Genomic DNA, 23034 nt, shown 5'->3' on the forward strand with positions numbered 1-23034 from the left:
CGAGCGGTATTTGACTTTGTTCTAAGGGTCGAGATCAAATATTCTGAAATCAACGATGGCATTCTGAGGATTAATGAAATGTAACTGAAATGCAACTGAATCTCGTATCCAGACAAGTGAAGTTAAAGCTTCAGCAAGCTCGCCGCCCTCAGGAGCCTGACTTGCCAGACTGAATGAGTAATATAATAATGGTAGCTTTACCAATACAATCACCAATAGTTATAAGATGTCTTAAACTTTTCGACTAGATTAAAACTATATTCGTTACGGCCCCGAGAGTAGATATATATTATGTACCTAGGTGGGTATTATCTAGGTAGTAATTAAGAGTGACATGAATAATAAACCAGGGTAGACCATTATACAATAGGACATATCAACACTCATGGTACACATAATCCAAGCTAAAGCCTTCCACGAATTACCTCGAACCTCATTAGCAGACTTACCAGGACTAACGCCATAATACTCAAAAGAGGGCCCTGAAGATGCGGAAAGGTAGGTTAAGCCATGTCTTTTCCTCCACGACCCCATCCTCCTCCTCCATCTCCAACGGACGAGCTCCGGCCGTCAGATCGATATCGTTGAGTTTGACCCACATCTGTCGCCAACTACCTGACCATGTCTTCCAGAACACATACAAGAAAATGACGATCGGGGCAGCGAGGTACGCCTGGAAGAATTTTGCGGCTTCTGGGTGCGAATTAGGTGAGGGCTAACCGCCGAACGCGTTAGTGATAGTATTCCATAAATTTCAATTTCAATAGGGGAGGAGAAAGGGGCTCTATGATTCATGAACAACAGAAGAGTCGGGCTTACGTAAAGAGCGTTATAAAAAGTTGCAATCAGACAGATAATATTGAGAGCCAAGCCGATGACACTGCCCCAGATCCCCAGCGGTGGCCTGTAGGGGATCTCTCTCAGACTGCGTCCCTGTGCCTGCCAGGCCAACCTGAATCGGATATGGGCGAGGCAACAAGATCCCCATACGAATAAGTACGACAAGCCCGAAAGGGAGAGTAGCCAGTTGAAGACATCCAGCCCATTCGATGCCACACCGACATAACCCAAAAGACCGCATGCAAGTTGTACCATAACACAGTATAGGGGTCGGCCGGCTTTATCGATGTACGCGAGGAATTGAGGTGCCATGCCCCTTTCGGCCATGGCCTGCATTGTACGCGTCGAGCCGAATGTGCACGAATTAGCGACGCTAATGACTGAAACGGTGATGACCGCGTTGAATATCGACGGTAAGACAGCGATTCCGGCATCCTCGATGGCCAAGACGAAAGGCGAGTAGCTCGAGTTGAAGCCGGTCGAGTTCTCCAGCCGCGTATCGTTGGATGGCAGTATCAATCCAAGGATGAAGAGATTAATAACGTAGAAGAAGGCAATGCGGAAGAAGACTTGCTTAGAAGCCATGGGGATCGCGCGTCGAGGATCGACCGACTCGGCAGCTGCTAGACCAACCAGTTCGGTGCCGCCGAAAGCGAAGGCGGCAACGACGAAGACGCCTGCGAATCCATTGAAGCCGTTCTTGAAAGCCCCTGGATCATACCAGTATTTTGCGCCAAGATATCCCCTATCACCAACTCCGCCGCAGTTTATTATAATACCCAATATGATAAACCCTAAGATAGAGGTGAGTTGAGGTAGTTGAGGTATATTTGGGCTAGTTCTAGATACGAACCTGAGCAAGCCGCGATTTTGATCATACTAAGGATAAACTCGACTATATGTCGTCAGCCAGCACAACATTGAACCCATCAATACGCAGCCTCTTATTTACCTTCACCGTAGCCTCGCACACCGAATATCTGGATCAAGGCCAAGACGACCAGGAATACGGTAACCCAGATGGCTATGTTGAGATCGGGCCGCCAGAATTCGATGGTGATGCCGGCGGCGATTAGCTCGAACGGCAAGACCGTCAACCACGCGATGGCATATTCCCATCCCATCGCGAAGCCCCTACGCGAAACCTCAATTGTCAGTAGAGAGACATAGGCGCCAGGCGAAGGACATATTTACCAAGCCGGGTCGACGAATCTCACGACATAAGTATAGAACGCTCCGTTTACTGGATACATGACTGCTAATTCTGCGAGAGCCTGCATCGTGAATAGCAACATGACGCCGACGATGAGGTAGCCGATGATCTGAGACCGTCATGACGTTAGTATCTAAGCAGTAGCATATTCCGTTACCCTCAGAGACGTTAATAAAGGGGGGACTACCAGTGCAGCCGGTCCTCCGTGGTATAGAGCACTACCCGATCCGATGAACAAACCAGCTCCGATGGCGCCGCCTATTAGTATCATCGCATTAGCGAATCATTGCAGTTATTCGAAGATGCTACGCTCTGCAAAGCCCTCACCAATTGCTATCATTTGCATATGACGGTTCCTCAAATCCGTGCGAAGCTGCCCGCCCTGGTTGATGATTCCGACCTCCTCGTCATGGCCTCCATGCGCGTAGGGATGCGAGATAACCCTAGCATTATCCGCAACCTCTTTCTCGGTATCTTCTGACATCTTTGCGGATATTGGCCTTTTCCTTCCCTACGGTTTAATCCATTTATGAGTTGGTAGGTAGCGTGGGCCTTCGTGGAAGATAAGAAGGGGGGGGAGAAGGAAAATCGGGAAAGAATCAGCTATATCAATTAGCAGCGGGATATTCAGGTTCTGTATATATAAACTAGATGTACGGATCTACCGGTCTAGACCCTTGTTATAGGACAAGGCGGAATCCTGATGGCGCTGAAGGACGAATAGGCCTAGCCGCATTTATCACTGTCAATAATCAATAATGTAGGTAATGCGGGAGGTGTACGATATGTAACACAATAAGAAAGCTTGACACTGTTAGCTTTCTTTCATTTTTACTACGGTATTACAAGACTAACGAAGGGGGGCATCCGATAGCCTTGCTCCTTGTCTATCTATGCTGACGTCGCGGGAGATATGGGCTGGCTGAACTGCGTGCCGTGTACCAGCGAAGTTACGTGGCAGCGGCACGCGACCAGGTAAAAATGCAAGCAGGCTGCTGTCATACTTCCGTCTTCTTTCTGTTCTTTGTTGTTGATTATATGGTCCTGTTACGATTGGGATATGTAGTAGGTATCTGGAACCTATAGTGACCTTAAGAATAGTATGTCTTCCGGTTGGCTGACTACATGTACCTACATTACCTAGGTACCTAAGGTGTACTGCCGTATAAGATAGCCGTGGAGTGCTTGCAGAGGAAGAAAGAAAATACACCTATCAGATCAAAGTACGGTATCGAGAATTGGGACTATTTTAGGAAGTGCTGCTCTATCTATTTCACCCTACCCTACCCCGGCTGTAGTACATGGGAAACCCTGGCTTACCATGTACATGTCTGTATTTGGCCAATGCCTCCAATCGAGCCGCGTCGAAGCTGTGCAACAAAATACAACCTGAATTAGTTTCTAATAATTAGGTACCTAGGCAAGTTTATATTTGTTGCATTTCTCATCATCAGCTGGACTTTCGACTTTATAAGACAAGCATAGACTTCCAGGTATAGAGATATCTAAGAAGCCTCCTTATTTTCAGTAATGTTTGCCTTGAGGGTGAATATCACCGTTTGATATTAATTTAGCCGGCACGTATTATCTCTCTAACGATAAGCATTCATTCAGATCAACTCGTCTTTTGATCAAAGATCCATTGATGATGAATGTTTCCATTGCCATTGATATACGATACCTTATATAGTATGTGCTGCTTTAACATATGATGTCACTTTGCGGCTCTTCTAAAACGAACCGACAACGGTTTGTTGGTGGATGTGTTACCTAATGGAAATGGTCAACCGTACCAGCGCCGCGGGTGAACACGAATCATACCTGTCGATTATCAACGGATACAGAAGACTTCACTAGTTGTCAAATAAATCCGGGGTATCAATATCTAATAGACTGATTCAAGTCTCGATTTAGCTTGAAGCAATTTCAAACGTCCAAATACCTTTTTGAAGATCTGCTAATTTGCAATTGTTCTCCTTTTTATATCACAGGGATTATGTACCTAGGTATTTGGATGGTAAATCACGTTTACGAGAAGAGAGACAGAAGACTAAAGCACACATCACGCGACGATAAGTCAGGTACCTATGTAGAACTTTGAGAATACAGATTTGAACAAGGCGGAGATTCGAGATCAACCAAATAGACGCCGGTGCAGAAATTTACGCTTGGCAGGATAACTCCGGCATTGGATTGCTGTTCGGTGGCGTCTATAAGTCTGGCTAGCCCGATCGTAATTCATCGAATAGGGTTGGATATAAAGTAGACAGTGTTATGTGACTCTTTCCCGTGTCAGGTGATATGTCCTACTGTGATGTCGAATAATGCCTACATTAGGCTTGCAATAGTATGTGAGATAGAAGATGCAATTGGGTGTTTAAAATCGAGTCAATTTCCTAAACCTCAACGCCTGCGTATGTGCCCATGCATGTGTACACCGGTGTCAGAGTCAGCTTAACAATCGTGCCTTCGCCTGGCTCTGATTATTCCCATTGCTTCTACGTACCCCATGGATCAACAAAAGCTACCCCAGGCAAGATGGGCTTTTCCATTGGTTCAACCATCCCTCGCTCATACATCAAGAGCCATACAGCATCGGGATCTACAGCCTCCAGCGCAGCCTTGGCCTCAGGATTCGTAGGTAGTGTGTCTGCTAGCAATAGGAGGATCTGATCGAATACGTCGTCATCAATCTGAACAAATGACACGATGGCGACGAGAAGCTCCTGCACTGCCTCCCAAGTCTGCGCGGCTTGAGTAAATCTGCCTAGGCCCGTGCTTGACACGGCTCCGACTACCGTGCTCGACTCTTTGCCCTCGACACCGTTGCGAGAACGGGTTGGTATCAGGATATCGCGGTCTTGCTGATCATCGCGATTCGCTCTAGCTTTAACTTTCGCTCTACTGCTCGATTGGGTCGCGTCTACCTTAACTTTCCTACACCACTCACCGAGCTTATCCCACCATTCTGTCTTGATTCTCGTGTTAAGGAAATCACCGGCACTCTGGCAAAGCGTAGCCAGTGCTTTGCAGGCCGAGATTGTAACGAACGACTCAGAATCATACAGCCTCTCAACTAGAACAGGCCAGACCGAATTGACAAGAGGTAAAAATGCGTCCTCATCAGGTGAGAGCGCCGGGCAGACGGTAGCTAGAAGTTCCAGGAGCGATTTTCGCAACGTTGGCGAGGGGGATGTTAGATAATGTTGCGTTAGGTCGGTGATACGAGTAAGAATCTTGAAGGTGGGTGTTTTAGGGGGTGGAGGCTTCTCGACTTCGGTATTAGGCTCTTCGTCATCTTCATCATTCTCGGGCACGGTTGGATTTATCTTTTTCCAGGGGCGTTCTGGATGAGATTCTATATTTTCGCGGTGAAGTTCTTCCAGCCGCCGCTTTTCTCGTCTTTCTATCCGGCTAGAGAGAATATTGTAGATGTCTTCGGTCGTGACCATGGCTTGTAAAGTTTTCTTATGGTCTTTCGCTGATGACTTCACTGCATCTAAAAGTAAATGGTCGGAGTGTGACCCTTGCTGTACTACTTCTGTAAGCACGCTAAACAAGCTCTCCGCAAATAAAGGGTATCCGTGATAGTTGTCGAGAGCCGCGAAGATCGATGCGATCACATCGTCGAGATACGGTATCAATTTTGGACCGGTAAGCCTTATCATCATTCGTAAGACTTGAGTTGATGTTGGGGATATATCAAATGTGTTCAAACGTAAGGATACCGAGTTGACCATGTAGTCAACATTCTCGATGATTAGGTCAGTGACATTGGAGTATCCGCATGCCATTGCAATGCTATTGAGACTGATGATCGCATGATCCCGTAATTTAGGCACCCCGGAACCTAGAAATGTCGTGATAGGGTACAATACATCAATAAGCTCTGGACGAAAGCTTTCTTTCATCCTCGAAGCGGCAAAGGTCGTAACTTCTAAGGCGAGAGCTTGTAGTCGCCAGTCAACCTCTTCTGCCTCGGATTGGGAATCTAGGACTGCAACGGAGAAAGAGTAGAGCTCTTGGAAAATTGGTTCACTCTCGTCTGTTATACCAGTTGCCGGGCTTAAATCGAGGAAGTCATCTAAGTCCGAGGACTGAGATAGGCTCGACTTCATCAGTTCGAAGGCTAACCAATACGAGACAACCTGACTAGGCCCCGTAGAATCTCGGGCGTAGGTCAATAAATCGTCGGCTAATTTACCTTGCTGAGAGATAGACCCGACTTTCGATAGCAAGTCAAGGAGCGCTATTCGCGTAGACTTCTCGGTTTCTTGTGAGATCAGGATAGGCGGAAAGGTATTAGGACCATCCTGCCTAACCACATCCATGTTTAACTCAATAGCATTCGAAGGAAGCTCCGACATCCCGCTTGATTTCGATGCTAGGACAAGTGCAGTCGTACTATCCCTCAAGGAGGCGGCTAGCGAGTCGTCTAGGATAGATGAGTCAATCTGAAGAGTTGTGATGAAATGCTGGCCTTTTATGAGGTTTCGAATCGCTTGTTGTTTGATCTTGTCATCGCTGGATTGTACTATCCGAGGAAGACTTGTAACCCAATTGTATACCGTAGTCTTGATTGTGTCTCCGAGTTCCGGGTAGATCCTAGCTAGATCAGCTAGACTTGTCTCGAATACCGACTTCTCTTTTTCTCCATTTGCTAATATCATAGCACTCTCAACAAGTATGGATGCACATTCCGCAAGAGATTCATGGCACTCGTCTAGAAGGCTGATGCACAGTCTCTCCAGGGCAACCCGTATGTCGTCGGAATCGGCATTCCGTAACTTTAGCACACTTGCAAGAGCAAGCTTCACCTTAGATGTAGTTGCCTTCAACCACGATGGCGATAGGACCTTGCTCTCGCTAGTGTTTTCGCTTTCATTTCTTGCTTGCTTCTTCATTATCCCCATGACTTTTATGTCTCCTAAAACCCTAGTAAGTACATCCTTCATGGTATTGATACCGCCAATTAAGACTCTTCTCTGGTGTTTATATGCCGCAGGAGGTGTAAGTAGCCTGCTAAGAGACGATATTATTCCGGGTAGAAAAGTAGCTAAGGCGGCTTGATCCCTAATTGCGACCAGGAGCGCATCCAGCGCTCCCAGCCCCTCAAGTCTAATGTCGGACGTTTTGCCATCCGTAATGCTGTCTAGTACGACGGTGATAGCATGACCCAAGGCAGGTATCGCATTTGTATCTACCAGTGCGGCCGCTCCGGCTAACGAGGAACCAGTAGCTTTGATTAACTCCGTCAATGCCCTCAGTGCTTCCAGTTCTGTCTCCTCTGGAATCTCATTTTTCTTCTCCTGGCCGGGAACACCACCAATGATGAAAGTAAGAAATATGAAGAGCTGCTGAGAAAGTTCATTTGGAACCTTAGATTTCCATCCATAATGAATTAATATTCGCAGGCATTTAATGGTTAGCTCTGTCAATCGAATAGGATATTGCTGCTGATTTCGTAAAATGTTGGAGAGTGGGAAAAAGATATAATCAGCAAGCTTCTCATCCAAGACAGTCTCATCGACAGAAATCTGCCGATCTAGGACGGTAGAGAGGTCTTCGACCACGTTTAGTAGATCCTTAGCACTCGCTCTCTTATCGGATACACGGACGGTTAAATTATTGATGGCGACGCATCGTGGTTTGAGCTGTCTTAAGATTAGTAATGCACTCCCATTACCACCAACAGCGCATTTGACAAGGGATCATCAAACCTCTTTGAAAAATTCATTCCTAGTGGCGGAAGAGTTACTATCCATCTTAAGATATATTCGTCATTTTAGTCATAAGTTTAGCGTTTGCTATAAAATGATGCGATGAGTTTAATGTTGTGCTGTCGATGTTTCCTCGTTTGAAATAATTAATTGTAGGAGATTGACTGACTGACGTAGAAAGTACCTAACCTAATCTCCTAATATTATGCTTCTATCCAATTATGCATTATACATTATGCACTATGCACTATGCATTTAGACATATCCCGCAGGTGACTTCAACACTGGAGAATTCCACACATCAATGAATTAATAAGAGCTCATCTCAACCTAAAGTTTTAAAATTCTGAAATTGCAAGTCCTTTGAGCAAATATATGTTAATTCTCATCAGCTGAAAGGGAAGAAGATGGCGCCGTCGGGAACCTTTACTACGACGGTGCACCCTTTCGAATCCCCAACAGCCCACGCCTGTGCTTATGAAGTCGGCCTCGCCAACGCAAGAAATGCTCTCGTATTCGTCGGTGGGCTCGGTGATGGACCTCACACAGTGCCATATCCCCGGGCGATAGCTAAGCGTCTAGAATCGGAACCTAACCTAAGCTATTCTGTCTTTGAATTCAGGCTGTCAAGCTCTTTCTTGGGCTTTGGCTTTGGTCGTCTAGCTAACGACGTAGCTGATATATCGGCTCTCGTTAAGTATCTGCGGAGTATAGGAAAGGAACATATAGTCTTATTAGGCCATTCCACCGGAAGCCAGGATTTAATGGAGTATACATCGCCATCCCATAATGCCGCGCCGGTTGAAGGGTACATTCTTCAAGCACCAGTATCGGATCGCGGCGCGATAGCGTCGGAGATGGGTGAATCTAAATTAGAGGAAAGCCTCAAGATTGCCAAACAGCTTATCACTTCTGGTAAGGGCCACGAGCGTATGCTGCCTGAAAACCTCTCATCTTCCTTCCATGATACGCCGATATCTGCGTCGCGGTGGTACGCGCTTGGAGCAGCCGAGTACGTAATTTATTACTCAACGTTCAACTCTTTATGACACCTATACCTGACTACCTCTTAATAGCGGCGAAGACAACTACTTTGATCCCGGGCTCCCAGATGACATAGTTGGGCCTTACTGGAAGCGAGTAGATAAGCCAATCCTTATACTTCACTCGGGGAATGATGAATATGTGCCAAGTTCCATCGATAAAGATGCGCTTGTTCAGCACTGGAGGACACTTTGCCGGCCAGGCATCGCGAGTGAACTCTCGGGTACGATCCCGGGCGCCGGCCATAGAGTAGAGGAGCCCGAGGCGGAAGAATGGCTCGTCAACACGGTTGTTAAATTTCTGCAAGATATTAAATAATTGAGATTTCCGGTAACATGAGTTCGGATAGCTCATTCTCATCATAATTACTTCCCGTTATCGAGGAATAAAATGGGAAATTGAGCTATCAGATGATGATGATTATACGAATCTGAATCAGATTTGACCCCTTCTAACGGATTGCGGGCGCTAGTCTAAGCCGCGCTCGCTACTTCGAGGTCGGCGATCGTACAGAGTTCGGACACATCCTTTAGATTGTCATCGCCGAATGCCTCAGGTGAACACCGGTAGGACGTACTAAAAGTGCTGCTACAAATTCCAATACCTGACCTTCCCCTCTTCTAATCATTTCCCAAATCCAAACATTTTCAATTCCAAAGCAAGTGAAGAAACTCAACATAGTCGACATTTCATTACTCGCAGCCAGTCTATAAAGATGTGTTTCGGCGCAACGTGTCCAACCTGCTGTTAGTAATTTCTCAATATATACTCGGACCTCAGCTTTACCTGCGGATTTAGTGTTGTTAAATTCGACTTATGTATTAATGTTATCACAGCAGGAAAATCCTGGCGGGGATGCGGTTCGCATATCCCGTCGGCTCTCGCGGGGGTCCCGGAGAAGCAATGGTGCACTTGCCAGCCGCAAGTCACGGTCGACGGAAAACCCTACCCTCCGTCGGCAAAGATGGCGATTCCCGGCCTGTCTTGGCTTGGTAGTATATTCGGAAGCCGAGGTGGGCAGGGTACCGGCGGTACGGATACGAAGGGCAAGGGAGAGCTTTGACTTGGGTATTACCTATCCGATTTTGAATGCGGCTATTGAAGCTTATTGCTCCGTTCCTCGCAACTTGGCTTCTCCTCACCAATGCCCCTCTCCCCTCTCCCCTCTCTTAATCATCATCTCAACCCCACCAGAGATAAGTAACCCGAGCTAGGTCCATGAGGTAATGAGGTAACTATATTATGTACCTAGGTTACTTGATAAAAGATATCAGCTCGAACTATCAAGCCTCTCTTTTAATTTATTCAAGATCCTATGGCGGGCTGTATTTCCTGTCTGCTTATCCTTGGCTTATATCCATTTAGGACTTATACTTATGTATAGGGACCTATACTCGTATTGCTAGGGGAATAGTCTAGGGTATCGTTTAAAAATGTTACTCCTTAACCCCTTCCTACTAGCTGTCGCGTGCTTTGCATTGAGCATCTTATATGTCTGGAAATGTATCGCTTCTCCTCTACGAACCCTGCCTGGTCCAAGGATCTCATTATTCAGCTCATGGATTCTTAAGTATCATGAATTACATGCCCATCGCACGAGATATGTACATAGCCTTCACCAGAAATATGGTCCCGTTGTCCGGATAGCCCCGAATGAAGTATCATTTGCGTCTCTCGAAGGCGTGAAAGAGATTTACGGTTCGGGTGGAAGCGGCTATGATAAGACGGAGTTTTATAATCTCTTTACAATATATGGTCGAAGGTAAGGTACATCGCCAAGTAAAAACTAGTTGAGGACTCCTAGGTTAGATATCTTAACGAGCACACGAGCTTACAAAAGATCGCACAGGACTATGTTTAGCACCTTGAAAAGGGAGGATGTTAGTCCCCCCATCAACCACCCGATCTACGAAAAGTCAAATCCTAATAGACGTTTAGCACGCTAGGAGGAAAAGAGTCCTCGCAGACCGATACGCCAATACTAATATCCTAAAATCGGAGTCGCTCCACGGGATCAGAGAACGGTCAAACCGATTCGTTGAGAGGTGCTCAAAGTTTGCCGGTGGAAGTGTTGACATATTTGTAAGTGAATCTGGACAGATACTAATAAATGACATGCTAATTAGAAGTTACCTAGATTTGTATGCCGATATTCGTTAACTCTCAGGGGGCTCACTAATGAGACAAACTAGGCCTACACGACTATGCGTTTGATTGCGTGACGCATCATCTTTTTCATCCCTACGGATCGGATTCGCTCCAGAATCCAAAAGACGAGGAAATTATGAAACAGGTGACTTTTGATGATAGCCTTCAGAGTCAGTCTCGTCCTAAGCCCATGCACACCTCTGGTTATGCTAATAAAAGCCAGATCGTCTAGTCGAGTACTATAACCCAGGCCTACACAAGATAATCGGCAATGTTCTATCTTGGTTTGCTAAGCCGCGTCAGACACCTCTAGCAGACGAGTTGGTCTTGTCCGCGAGCGCGAAGACTGGTCCTGCGCAGTTTACTCTGCTGAGTCGTATGCAGGACAAGAATTATGAGATGGAGCATATTGACATGGCAGCCGAGTGTCTCGATCACATGGCTGCGGGAATAGACACCACCGGTGATGCTTTATGTTTCCTGATGTGGGAAATCTCACAGCCTATATCATTCTATGTCCAGCAACGTCTCCAGGAAGAGCTCCGTGCCAATCCCGAAGTGGCGTTTGATAAACTACCCTACCTCGACGCCGTCGTCATGGAGGGACTTCGTTGCTTCCCGGCAATCCCCATGTCCCTCCCACGATACGTCCCTTCTGGCGGTCGTAACATCGATGGTTATATGATCCCCGAGGGAACAATAGTGAGCTGCCAAGCGTACTCTACTCACCGGATCGACGAAAGTGTATTTCCGCAGCCTGACACATTCGATCCGGATCGCTGGCTACAGGAGGCAGGAGAGTTGGAGAGAAAGCGGCTATTCTTCGCTTTTGCTAGTGGTGGTAGAGGCTGCATCGGGAAGCAGTAAGTCACAACCGAGCCTGATTTTTAAACAACGTTGAAAATTACTAACGGCAATAAATAGCTTGGCGCTCGCGGAGATGAAGACCCTGCTCAGAGACGTTTACTCACGGTATACTACCGTACCTGACCCGTCTATGACTGCCGAGGATATGGAGATGTCCGATCAGTTAATCTCTTCGCAACCTCGTGGGAAGAAATGTCTTTTGACGCTTATCCCTCTAGGGGATGGGGTCTAAGGAGGTTGAGTATACATAGGTAGGTTGGTGAGAATGTAAAGCTTTGCATGTCGAATGTATTCAAAGTCTATATGAGGTAGTGTACCTAATGAAACTGATACGTTGGTCGATGCGTTAGCCCTGTTCCTATCCTACCCTAGATGTGTACGTGGTGAGTGCGTCGTACGATATCATGTGCCATCAAAGGCTGAATTTAGTTCCGAGTCGCGCAAGGGGTTTTACGAAGGTTCAAACAGAGATTGCTATCGTGGTCAGATCTCATGGTAGAGAGGTATTCGTCAATGTGCCTTTCACTGCGCTTAACTCGGCCAGAGATATTATATTGGTGCTTTTTCCATCTATCAGCGTGACCCCTTGCCAAGCCTGACTCGTACGAGAGCTAGAACCCAACAGGAGAGGCCTTGGATACATACATAGATAGATATAGATGAACCCATCATATGATGGAACGGAGCGTGCCATATTACTAGTGGAGTAAGTATATCCCTCTTTCCTACTCCAGTATGCAGCTCGCTTGTCGAGATGTCCCGTCGGGTTGATTTCTTTGCGAAGCGAGGAGTTTATCGGCGAGTCCCTAACTCGAGGGGGCTTGAGAGGCACGGACGAACCCGAGGGCGGCGTCCGGGGTTGGCGGTCTTATCGTCGACCTAGCTTTGGACGTGCTATTAGTGAGAACGGCATGAAGAGTGTCTCACAGGGTATTTCTCTGTGCGCAAGAGGATCACCTCCGCCACAGCTCTAAGCTAGATAGGAGTGGCCGGGGAAAAGTGAGTTTAGATAAGCTTGGATGGGACCTCAAAGCATTCTGTATACAATTTGATCCCTAAAATAATGTTAGCCTACGGATCGTTCGACTGCACACAACAGAATATACAGATATACAAAAACTACCTACTTACTACTTCGATATTTTTAAAAAGGGTCACTCTAAGGAGACATGTCTCTTTGAAACAATATTATTACGATTTCTTCATTTTCCTAGACATCGTAAGAGAGGATTCATATATAGGAGTATTATCTTCATCGTAAGCATTAAAATGTATTATGAAACAATTAATCCCCGGAGAACTCTGGGCCATCATATTCTACTTGGGCACGGTGATGATGATTGCCATGGCGAGACCCGATGGTTTGGAACTCATTTGGGTAGACCTGTGGGGAAGGGCTCACAAGTATATGGCTTGTGATGCTACTTTGCTAAACAAGGCTATTAATACCGCTGTTTTAAGACACTAGCACCTAAGCTTTCGAAAGTATAGATTGATTATATTATAACAGGTTTATCATGAAATACTATGCGAAGAAATATGAGGTAATACGCCGGATAGGTCTTGTAGTAGGGTATTTCGAAGGCCAATAGATAATTTGCAACCTTACAGGGCGTTTAGGTACATGTGAAAAGACGACATAAAGGGATCAGCCACCGTGGTACTGTTCTAATACATTCACTAAGGAATTCATGAGAGAATAGGCTACATTTTGACATTGTAAACATGGTAAGTAAGTCCGTATGTATTTCTTAGTAGTGACTGTGAAGGTGAATGTTTATGCACGATCTACCGAGCTTGATCCAGTAGGCAAGACTCCGCGAGAAAAGCGACATTCTAGATTCTCAAGTCAAAAGGGATGTGGCATTGATGGACGGGGACTGACAAGGGGGCTCCATATGCATTCTTCTGCAGACAATCCCCGGGGATATGGTATCCTGCGTACCTTAATGCTACATTACATGCTCTACGATCGGTCTGCAGCTGTATGCAACCCTCAAACGAGGCCACGGACTCTCGGCCAGCCACGGGACTGGGTATGTTGCATATGCTGGGCTAAGTTTCTCCTTGACAGGCCTTGGCGGATCCTGCAACTGGACGAGCTAAGTCGGATATCGGTTGTTGAAAGACGTGCAGTTTCCTGTGTGTCTAACAGTGTTGATCTTCCCACATGGGTTGATGCTTACAGGCAGCGTGGGGGTCAGAAATGTAAGAAGGGAGATCGGGGATAAGGTACGGATGAAATATGGATTGGATGGAGTGAGTAATCCATACCTATCCAATCCATACCTATCCCATGCATATGGTAATCTAGATTAAGTACGGGACTAGGATGGCGAGTATGTATTAGTGCAAGCGAGGGGGAGCATGGACAGCACTAGCGCTTGTCACCTCGAGCTGTGAAAAGAAACAGGGGGTTTCCTTTGGGAACACCCGAATTTAGCGGATATGTACGTCGGTATCTAAATCTACTTGAAACCCTGAACTGACTTCTTACATGTTCTAGAAAAGCCCCTATTCAGTAAAGGGCAAGTTCAGAGCCGATAGGAATCTGCAACAGATAGACCCAACCTAAAGGGAACTCCGGACTCTTCTTTGCTTTTTGTGGCACATAACCTGGTCTTCGGGACTAGCAGGCCAACGACCCTCCATCGCAGAGCGAGGTATTTACGAATGTAGTGTTACGCCACGATATCCGGGTCCAGCGACAGCCTCGTGGCGAAGACGAATCAGTACCTAATGTAGTAACAAGAAGAAAATAACATCGTTTGTTCTTCCCTTTTGTATATATTCTGCTTACAACCTCCTTCGCCGCTGAACTCTGCTGATTATGACGTTAGAACGAAGACGAAAAGTACAAGGGGGGCAAAGAGATTTTTCATCCAGGTACCGAATCCGCGGCTGGATCTGGTCAGTCTGACGCAAACCCGCAGATAATCGACACTCTATATGTACACGATCCGGCAAAGTACTACTAGCATACCATAGATCTATATCTATATGCGGGTCAGCGTCAAAGCGACCTACCATATGGCAGCCCGATCCAAGCCAGGCGCGGTGCCGATGTATGAAACCGAAAGAGTAGGCTGCGCGTTGCGAGAGAGGAGGAACGAGAAAATAGGCGACGATCGTTTTCCTCAACGCCGTTCCGATGCTGCGATGGTGCTGTCACCAACCATGTCGTTCCCCCCCCCCTGCTCTTATGAGATATGACCTGTAGGATATCGGCATAAGAAGATTCATACCACCGATCCCTACTTTTCACTATGTTATGCATCATCTACTGTCGGTCCTGCGTTATCTTGCGTTATGTGTAAGTAATCCTTTTCGACACTGGTCCGATTTCCTCATAGCCACATTATTACCTACCTACCTGGTAGTTACCTGTTAATAGCGTAAGTTTGGATTGCCTCTTAGATGTATGTAGGTACGCAATCCTAATTTTTTCCGCCTCTCACCGCTCGTCGTTTGGGAATACCTTGACCATGTTTTATAGTCTTGGCGTACATGTTTTTTTTACTTGGGTCTGGTGGGCACATTAAACGACAATCCCGGATTGGTTCGGTGTCAGCTCCTAGGTAACATTGTACACTATCAGATGGTACAATTCAGGTCAGGGGCTTTGGGTTTTTTGTCGGATCAGCGGGTCAGCGGTCTCTTTTTTTTTCGTGTCACTTTTCAGATATCTATAGATTTGGAGATCCAGAAGAGACAGCTTCAGGTTTGTGTGCGTACCGTACATATGCACATGCACTATTATAACGTAATCTAGGCGCGTATTGTGCATTTGTTGGTACTGGCTCGGATCAAATTTGTATACCTATCATAAAGGAGATCTCTTAAAACTTTATCTGATAATGATACATTACTTACCCAGGTATGTAAGTAGACTACATGTTACGGATCCGTACTTTTACATCCAACAACGGAAATCAAAAAGCGGGACGGGCCTTTACCCGTGTGAGTGGAACCTGAGGATATAGATGCCTATTATAGCTAATCTGTCCGTTTATGGCATCCAATTATTCTTACCATCGTTGCTGTTGGAGGACAAAATAGTCTGCAGATTTGCCTAGGTGCATTCTACTATGTAGCTTGTCAAATAACATATTAGCCTGCCCATACTAACCCTGAACATGGTTGACACCGTAGGAAGTAAGCACTTAAATCATATTGGATACTGAGTTCTACGCCGGTCGAATCAGAATCAAAATCTCATCGGGCTCGGCTAGAACATCGTCTTGCTTGCTATGCCCCAATACGGAAGGGGAAACAAATCTGAAGTCTGAAGATAGTATAGCGTAGAAGCGTTACTTCTTTAAGCGCTCACTCGTGTCAATTACATCCTAGCAAGAAATATCTAGACGTCAACACGTGGATCACATGTCACAAGCTGCCTAGGTTCCTCCCACTTAACCGGAACTGTCTAAAGCAGAGCACAAAACAATTTACCAAACGAGCCAGCCCAGCCTCGGTACCGCTTACCAAGCTGAGTCCTCCATTTTTGCCCTCTTCCGTTCTCCCCTTTTGCTCGCTCGTCGATTCAGAATATCAGTACAACGTAAATAAGAAAGGAAAGGAGAGTAAAGGGTAAGATAACCTCCACTATGGACTAGCTATACCTGAAAATACAACCAAAAAAAAAAAAAAGAATAAAACCCAATGATCGTGACGACATAATCTCAGCTCGAAAGAGAATTGTAGTAACACGGGAACAAGAACAGACAACTGCCACCATCTCTTGTGCTAGGATAGAATAACCTCTACTTGCCTCACCATGCGACCAAAGCCCGAGTCTTGCGGGTGAAGCGTGCAAGTATAAAAGAACTGCCCCGTTAGCTCCCCCTTCCGACTCGTGTAAACCGTATGCCGCCCAAGCTATGCAATGAGACGTAACCAACTCGTGTGTTTATGATATAGTAGTAGTCCGTGAGAAAGCATCGAAGCCGCCCTTTGGAGTAATTTCTCCCCGTTGATTGGTTTACCGCACCTTGATACTTCACCATTGCCGGCCCGCGTTCTCGTTCCATCGGTAGTTTCGTGTTATCGCATGACGCTCGCAGAGTAGGTATCGACGGTACAAGGTACAAATGTGACAAGGACTGGCCAAGCTTGAAGCATAAACAAAATAAATAGATGCAAACTGTTAGACCGGTCACGCCGAGGCTCTCTGTGAAATTGAAAGACGAATTGCCTCCGCCTCATACGCGTATGCGAGTAGAAAAATTCGATGGCGGTGTGTAGTAATATAGTAATTGCCGCCCCTAATTAAAATGAATCGATATTCAAGAAGGACGCCAGCGTGCTCTAGACGGATAGCATCCGGCCTCTGTCGTCCGAGAAGGCTACTCTGTATTGAGTCTCGAGGCAGCCAGTCAACAATTCGCGTTGACTTAATGCCAAGACCCTCAGCTCTCAAGCCAAGGTGAACAACTAACCCATCGAGGGCTACGCCGCACGTATGCAGCGGTGTTCACAAAACATATACAGTTAATGAGTTGCCTTAAGTTGGGGCGCAGACATTAGATAGGACTCTTTAGTATGGCTCTTTAGTATGGCGAAGACAGCCGCCAACATAGCCAGTTGACAAGGCTATAAGTCCCCGTCGACTAGCGGCGGGCCTATTGTGTAGGGTGCCGAGGAAGAGTATCACCCTTCGTACCCGACCCCGGAAGAGATCCTGGCTCGTGAGGCATATAATTAGTGAAAGTAGGTTGGGGGAGTGAACGAATCATCCCGTCGTGTTGTGTATTATGGCCCCCTCTTGGTAGACCGTCGAATGATGCGCCCATATACTGCTGGCTTTGGGCCATTGGGACCCCTGTGTGGCCGACAAAAGGCTGATGAGCGTTGCCGGGCTGCTGTGGGAAGGTATAAGCCGATGGATTACTAGGTGCCGCGGAACCGGTTTGCCATTGTTGATACATGGTTGGGGTTGCCGGGCTCGCGTATTCCGATGGCGTTGTGAACATAGACGATCTTCTGCTTGAATCGTGCGGACTGGTGTACATATCATGGAGGCCTAGGTTTGTAGATGGATGGAGGGGAGCTTGACTGGGCATACTGGGCGCTTCCACAAAAGTCTGACGCTCGGTACCTATTTCAGTGCCCAAAACCGGCTGGGGGTATTGAGTACCGCGAACTGGCATCTCCCCTACGAATGCATCTCCAGATATTTGAGTCGTGGGGCTTTGCTCAGTGCTATGCGACTGAGTCATGAGCGTTTGTGGCATATTTGCTCTTTGCGGGGACGAGCTGGAGGAATTGGGAGCTGGATTGTGTTCGCCCTCATCTCTCCCAGGTGTTACATCCTCGGTGTCAGATACATACCCCTGACTAACACGGTCGTTGGGCATCACGTAGACGACGGTTGAACCATCTATAATCATGATTAGCACTGACTTACTATACAACAACCGACTTTGGACTACTTACCAATTTGGCCATCTTTATATCGTTCCTCGAGATGAGCAACCTTAAAGATTTCCTTCAAGTAAGGCTTCTTTTGCAGGTTGCTGGGGTTGTCCTTGTCGGTGAAGAATGACGACAGGGCTTCATTAGTAACCTCCTCTAGCTTACTCACATTGAGATAAAGCTTTTGGATGCTTGGGTGTTGAGTATGATTCGGCTCGACTATCATCCGAAGAATATGGTTGAGGAGGTGAACTCGTTCTAAGACTATTGGTCAGCATAAGTAATGTTTTTACCGGTTTGTAGCCGCCTTACCGCGTTTGTACAAATGGTCAGGCTCCTTGTGCCTAACCTTGTGTTCTCGAGTTGGCCCCCAAGGCTTTGGCCACCAATCGGGTGCTTTTTCATCTGCACCTGTATAAGGGTGTGTTGACTGCTTTTTGGGCTCAACCGCCTTCACCCAAGCTTTGGCAATTAATTTGCATGCGCTCTGCTGAATGGTCTTGAACCGCTCTTCATAAAATGTCCAAACGGCCTTGTCATCGCGGATGGTAAGGCCTCTTTTTGAGGGGCTTGATGATGCTGTAGGTTCGTCATCATAGTTCTCGGGCTCGCGCCGTATCATGCTTGCCCTTGGGCGTTTGCGAGCTTTGTAGTTTCCATCATCTTCGAAACTTGTTAAACTCATAGGCTGCCCATATCGACGCTCCTGTGCCCAACGCCTACCCGGGTCCATGGGGTACCGATTAATTTCTGTTTCGAAACCAAATTCTGGTTCGGTATATGCGGGGTTCGAAGCTGAACCGACAAGTCTTAGCTGAGCGCATTTGAAAGGTCTGATTGAAATTGGACTTACCGGACTGAACGCGTTGTAGTTCGCGACTGAGAGCGTCAACATCCAAAAACCTTGATATATTTATCCCCGGTATCGTGGGTGCTGTGAAGATATGGGGCTTTCCTTCTATGACGGGTATAACCACGTAGAATTCTGCTGAGATATTGCAGCACTCGCGTAAAGCTTTGTCGATAGCCTATACTATGCTCAATACTACATTTTCAAGAGAATGGAACTATCTCACTCACCATAGGAGGTCGCCGTATGTCTTGCGAGTCTGCGAAACGGCCCTCGTCGGGGACTGGTTCCATGGGAAATCTATCCTGATGGGGCCAATAGGCTGTTCGAGACGGGAAGTGCTCCCTCGGTTGGTTGGCGTCTTGCACCATGGTTGAAAGGGGGTAAGAAGTAGACGAGATTCGAATTTAGCTATTCACGGTAGGGATTATATTTCACGAGCTCGGTTTCACCAGCGGGTGCTGCCAACTTTGCAGAGCCTCCACTCCTGACAACGTCAGTTTATCACATGCAATGCTCGTCTCTAAGGTCCGGTCAGATCCTTTTCGACAACGTCGCCGATTCCCGACTTAGATGCGGTGTCGAAGTATGTCTCACAAATGGGAGCGGTAAGACGAGACTGGACTTGATAACGATGATGAAAAATGAAGACACCGGTTGAGTGCAGTCGATGGAGGATTGTCCGTCAGAGCTAGTATATGTTGTGACAAGGCAAGAAGAGATGGAGCGCGTGCTTGATATATGTGCGAGGGTGTAGTTAAACAAGAAGTTGTGACAAGATAAGAGTGTAGTACATTCGTATTGGCAGACTCAAACGGGCTTAAGAAGAGTTGGAGTAAACTGTCGATATAGAGAAGCTGGCCAGAAAGCCCAAAGCGCACGTCGAGGGCTGAGTCTCAGACGGGATAGCCTTTCTTTGTTTTAGAAACGGCAGCGGGAGCTTGCTTCCTAAGGAGGTTGGCAGGTCGGGGCGGACGGGATATCAAATAAATGTGCTATTAGACTTAGATGCAGAAACCTGGTGGGCGGCAGCGAACTAGGCCGAGCTGAGCATGGGTCAAGTGGCCAACAACAAAGAAAGGGCAATGCCGTAGCGTCAGAACTGAACAGCCTTGCGTATTCAGTTTAATGAGCTGAGCAGGCCCGTCCTAGATTCAAACGGGATCGTCAACTAGTCGCAAAGGTTACGCTTAAAGGACGGTGGATGTCCTCTTTCACTTTTACAAAGTTGTGAGACATCGAGTAGTGAGAGGCCACTTCACTTGCTCGTAAGTATGCTTCGTCTTGGCTTCCGAAGCTGTCTCAGAATCCACGAGAGGTCGTCGTGAGGGTGTAAAAGTCAGCTTAATATAAGAAAGAATTAGTATTCGCAGCTGGATATCATCTTCATCCATTTCTTTTCGAGCCGCAAAGCTGGGACGCACTGTGAAGACAATCGTATTAAATAGGTAGGCATTTACCAACCAATTTAGAGGGAGCCCATTGAACGAACGCTATGGATCTAGGTGAAAAGCGGCTAACTAGCTGAAGCTGGACGTCAGGTCACCACGAGTGCCGGCAGTCTAATGCGAGGGATAAGTGATGCGGCGGAGTTCAAAGGCTCGTAAAACCATGTGGTTCCCACACAGCTCATGCGGCAAGCGGCAGTGGTCCTCGGAGGGGGAGATAAGCAAAAGAAAAAAAAAAGAAAAAAAAAAAGAGCTGGCTCTCAAACGATTGCGATGGGGGGATCTATAGACTGGATGCTCGCGCAGAAAACAGATTGCGGCGGCGGGTTTCTTCTGCTATATGTTGAACTGATCAGGTCCCTTCTCGTTAATAGACCATGGCGAAATTGGAGAAAAAGAAAAGAGATCTAGACGACGGCGAGAGGCGAGGCCAGTGGAGAAAATAACTGCATGTAGTAGTCGTAGTCCCGTAGAGCGAAAGGAAAAATAAAAATAAAATAAAATAAAAAAATAGACCAAACACAAAGATGGCAAGGATCACGAAGCAGAATTCACGAACCCCCTGCCCCTCGTTTCTACGATAAGCTCGGGTGTTAAGACATGAGCAAGGACTAAATTCTTCCCTTGGTTTGCGGGTGTGTACGAAAGGGTACAGATGTGCGTATGCAAGCGGGGAGAAGAAGGTATGGGTATGGATATGGGTATGGATATGGGTATGGATATGGGCTTGCGGGCTTGCGGGCTTGTGAGGTAGGTAGATTACCTTAGGTAGTAATGAGGCCGTGTGGGTTTTTCTTGCGAGGGGTCCTGCTGTCAGGGGGACGGACAGGCAAGGAAAGCTCTTTGAGCAAGCTATGATATCCCCAAGGGCCCGAATGTGTTTAGAGCAGGGGGCTTTAACGGATTATGGATGGCGGCATTATTGAGGCCTTGTACAGTACAATACATGGATTGACGTGCCCAACCAATACGATGCTCTCCTGGTAGCAGTGGGGGAAGAACATACAGAATAGACAGGCGACAGGGCTAGATGGGCGTTGCCTTTTGCCTTTTGCCTTCGCAATTGTTAGCAGGTACATACGATACCAGGGCCATAGGTAATGGATGTTTATGTACGTTGACGTTTGTATACGGGAGATTGCCGAAAGAATCGGGACTTAAGATTAGGTATAGTTATTTTTGCAATGTACATAAGCGCGCACGTTTTTTCGAGAGATATACATAGTATCTACATCGTATCTACCTGACCTACATACCTTTGTCGAATTCAGCAGAAACAACTTCAAACGGGGAAACGGCTTGAGCACTCCTTAATAAGCACCTCTTTATCTACCTAACCAACGTGTTCATTAACTGCCGTTAGTTACCTTGTAAGTTGGGCGTTCTTCCATCTTTCGGCAAGCGTCTAGACACATACGGAACATGTTCCGGATAGCATAGCGAAAGAAGAAGATGCCAATGTAGAAAAACCCCAAGTAGTTCAAGCAAGAAGACGAAACTGGAGAAAGAGAAGCATGTGGAGAAGTAGAGACCAGAGAATGATCACGGTCTGATGACTCTGCATAACGTGTGGGAGTAACCCCTGTGAAGTGACAAGGGGTAATGGAATAGAATTGGATGCTCTTAGCTTATTAGCGGGAGGAGTGGATTTAAGTGGCTCTGTAAAGTGGACTTACAAGACTTGGGAATGGTTCCGGGGCGGTGCGTAGTGGAGCTTTATGGGGCGACCCGAATAGCCCGGCGGCGGGAGGGATTTGCTAGGGGAGAGCCTCCCGAGCCCTGGGTATGAGGGTATCAGGGTATTTGATTTACGCGTCATTTAAAGAAACTAAACTATGTCAAAAAAGACGATCTGAATCTGTTGGTAACTGAATTTTGACTTTAGTATGTGCATCTGAAGACTTTCTAATTAAAGATACGAAGTTGAGATTAAGTAACTGATTAAATAACAAAATGTCAAGACTTACGGTAAATACTTTACAAAATAAGAAGCTCTAGTTACCAATATCTGAACAAAGAAATACTTTTTAAGAACTATCCCAATACCAAGTTAAACTAGCCCAGGAGTAACAACTACAATACCTACACGCGCTATTCATGTCCGAGTTGGCCTAGTTGGTGTTACTTTGGCGCTTCGAATGGCGTGCTATAAAAGGAATATTATAGAACAAGCAAGTCCAGCTCGACAAGTATATAGCAAGAAGAAACCGAAACTCTTTGAAAGCATTATAGCAAACACATTATAAGGGAAATAAACTCTAATTAGTTACCTAGTCTACGTAAGTTTGGTAGAAGTATTCTAACGTTACAAATATCATGACAGACGTGTTGACGATATCTTTCCTTTCTTCAGCAAAATTGCAGGACCGGCGTCTTAATCAAACTACCTATTGAGATAGTTATAAATATTTCAGATCTATTGATTGACTTAACCTCCCCCACGTTGTGTCACCCCTTGTCGTGGCCCCAAGATCTAAACTCCAACGTAGA

General features: G+C 46.5%; 5 protein-coding genes across 5 annotated transcripts; 2 read left to right on the forward strand and 3 right to left on the reverse strand.

The window, feature by feature from the left end:
- Positions 1 to 264: 264 nt before the first annotated feature.
- On the reverse strand, positions 265 to 2915 carry F4817DRAFT_343929 (amino acid permease/ SLC12A domain-containing protein). Its single transcript, XM_049304079.1, has 7 exons — positions 2381 to 2915; positions 2241 to 2311; positions 2035 to 2162; positions 1793 to 1974; positions 1694 to 1735; positions 820 to 1634; positions 265 to 715 (listed from the first exon to the last, which is right to left on the reverse strand). Exons 1-7 carry the CDS (start codon positions 2535 to 2537, stop codon positions 470 to 472), a joined length of 1641 nt encoding a protein of 546 aa, XP_049157126.1. The 5' UTR covers positions 2538 to 2915; the 3' UTR covers positions 265 to 469.
- A 1136-nt stretch (positions 2916 to 4051) lies between these two features.
- Positions 4052 to 7955, reverse strand: F4817DRAFT_185084 (ARM repeat-containing protein). The gene is made up of 2 exons (XM_049298401.1): positions 7774 to 7955; positions 4052 to 7707 (listed from the first exon to the last, which is right to left on the reverse strand). The coding sequence occupies exons 1-2, from the start codon at positions 7816 to 7818 to the stop codon at positions 4552 to 4554; spliced, it is 3201 nt and encodes a 1066-aa protein (XP_049157127.1). The 5' UTR covers positions 7819 to 7955; the 3' UTR covers positions 4052 to 4551.
- A 1-nt stretch (position 7956) lies between these two features.
- On the forward strand, positions 7957 to 9361 carry F4817DRAFT_185120 (DUF1749-domain-containing protein). Its single transcript, XM_049298402.1, has 2 exons — positions 7957 to 8785; positions 8850 to 9361. The coding sequence occupies exons 1-2, from the start codon at positions 8181 to 8183 to the stop codon at positions 9133 to 9135; spliced, it is 891 nt and encodes a 296-aa protein (XP_049157128.1). The 5' UTR covers positions 7957 to 8180; the 3' UTR covers positions 9136 to 9361.
- A 704-nt stretch (positions 9362 to 10065) lies between these two features.
- Positions 10066 to 12193, forward strand: F4817DRAFT_185015 (cytochrome P450 3A13). The gene is made up of 7 exons (XM_049298400.1): positions 10066 to 10579; positions 10667 to 10697; positions 10756 to 10899; positions 10955 to 10958; positions 11010 to 11135; positions 11189 to 11828; positions 11890 to 12193. The coding sequence occupies exons 1-7, from the start codon at positions 10251 to 10253 to the stop codon at positions 12062 to 12064; spliced, it is 1449 nt and encodes a 482-aa protein (XP_049157129.1). The 5' UTR covers positions 10066 to 10250; the 3' UTR covers positions 12065 to 12193.
- Positions 12194 to 17453: 5260 nt separating this feature from the next.
- Positions 17454 to 19467, reverse strand: F4817DRAFT_317894 (uncharacterized protein; the record flags this gene model as incomplete). Its single annotated transcript, XM_049300860.1, has 5 exons — positions 17454 to 18211; positions 18268 to 18504; positions 18559 to 19041; positions 19100 to 19274; positions 19327 to 19467. 5 exons carry the CDS (start codon positions 19465 to 19467, stop codon positions 17454 to 17456), a joined length of 1794 nt encoding a protein of 597 aa, XP_049157130.1.
- Between the last annotated feature and the right edge of the window lie 3567 nt (positions 19468 to 23034).

Source organism: Daldinia loculata (genome assembly GCF_022478755.1).
Source record: "Daldinia loculata strain CBS 113971 unplaced genomic scaffold F4817scaffold_40, whole genome shotgun sequence".
Lineage (NCBI taxonomy): Eukaryota > Fungi > Ascomycota > Sordariomycetes > Xylariales > Hypoxylaceae > Daldinia > Daldinia loculata.

Coding starts and splice junctions, on each gene's coding strand:
- F4817DRAFT_343929 (XM_049304079.1), bottom strand. CDS start 2,537: ATGTCAGAAGATACCGAGAAAGAGGTTGCGGATAATGCTAGGGTTATC. Junction 1,975..2,034: donor AGATTCGTCGACCCGGCTTG/GTAAATATGTCC, acceptor GGTTTCGCGTAG/GGGCTTCGCGATGGGATGGG. Junction 1,736..1,792: donor TGTGCGAGGCTACGGTGAAG/GTAAATAAGAGG, acceptor GACGACATATAG/TCGAGTTTATCCTTAGTATG.
- F4817DRAFT_185084 (XM_049298401.1), bottom strand. CDS start 7,818: ATGGATAGTAACTCTTCCGCCACTAGGAATGAATTTTTCAAAGAG. Junction 7,708..7,773: donor GGAATGAATTTTTCAAAGAG/GTTTGATGATCC, acceptor ATCTTAAGACAG/CTCAAACCACGATGCGTCGC.
- F4817DRAFT_185120 (XM_049298402.1), top strand. CDS start 8,181: ATGGCGCCGTCGGGAACCTTTACTACGACGGTGCACCCTTTCGAATCC. Junction 8,786..8,849: donor TACGCGCTTGGAGCAGCCGA/GTACGTAATTTA, acceptor ACCTCTTAATAG/CGGCGAAGACAACTACTTTG.
- F4817DRAFT_185015 (XM_049298400.1), top strand. CDS start 10,251: ATGTTACTCCTTAACCCCTTCCTACTAGCTGTCGCGTGCTTTGCATTG. Junction 10,580..10,666: donor TTTACAATATATGGTCGAAG/GTAAGGTACATC, acceptor AAGATCGCACAG/GACTATGTTTAGCACCTTGA. Junction 11,136..11,188: donor TTTTGATGATAGCCTTCAGA/GTCAGTCTCGTC, acceptor AATAAAAGCCAG/ATCGTCTAGTCGAGTACTAT.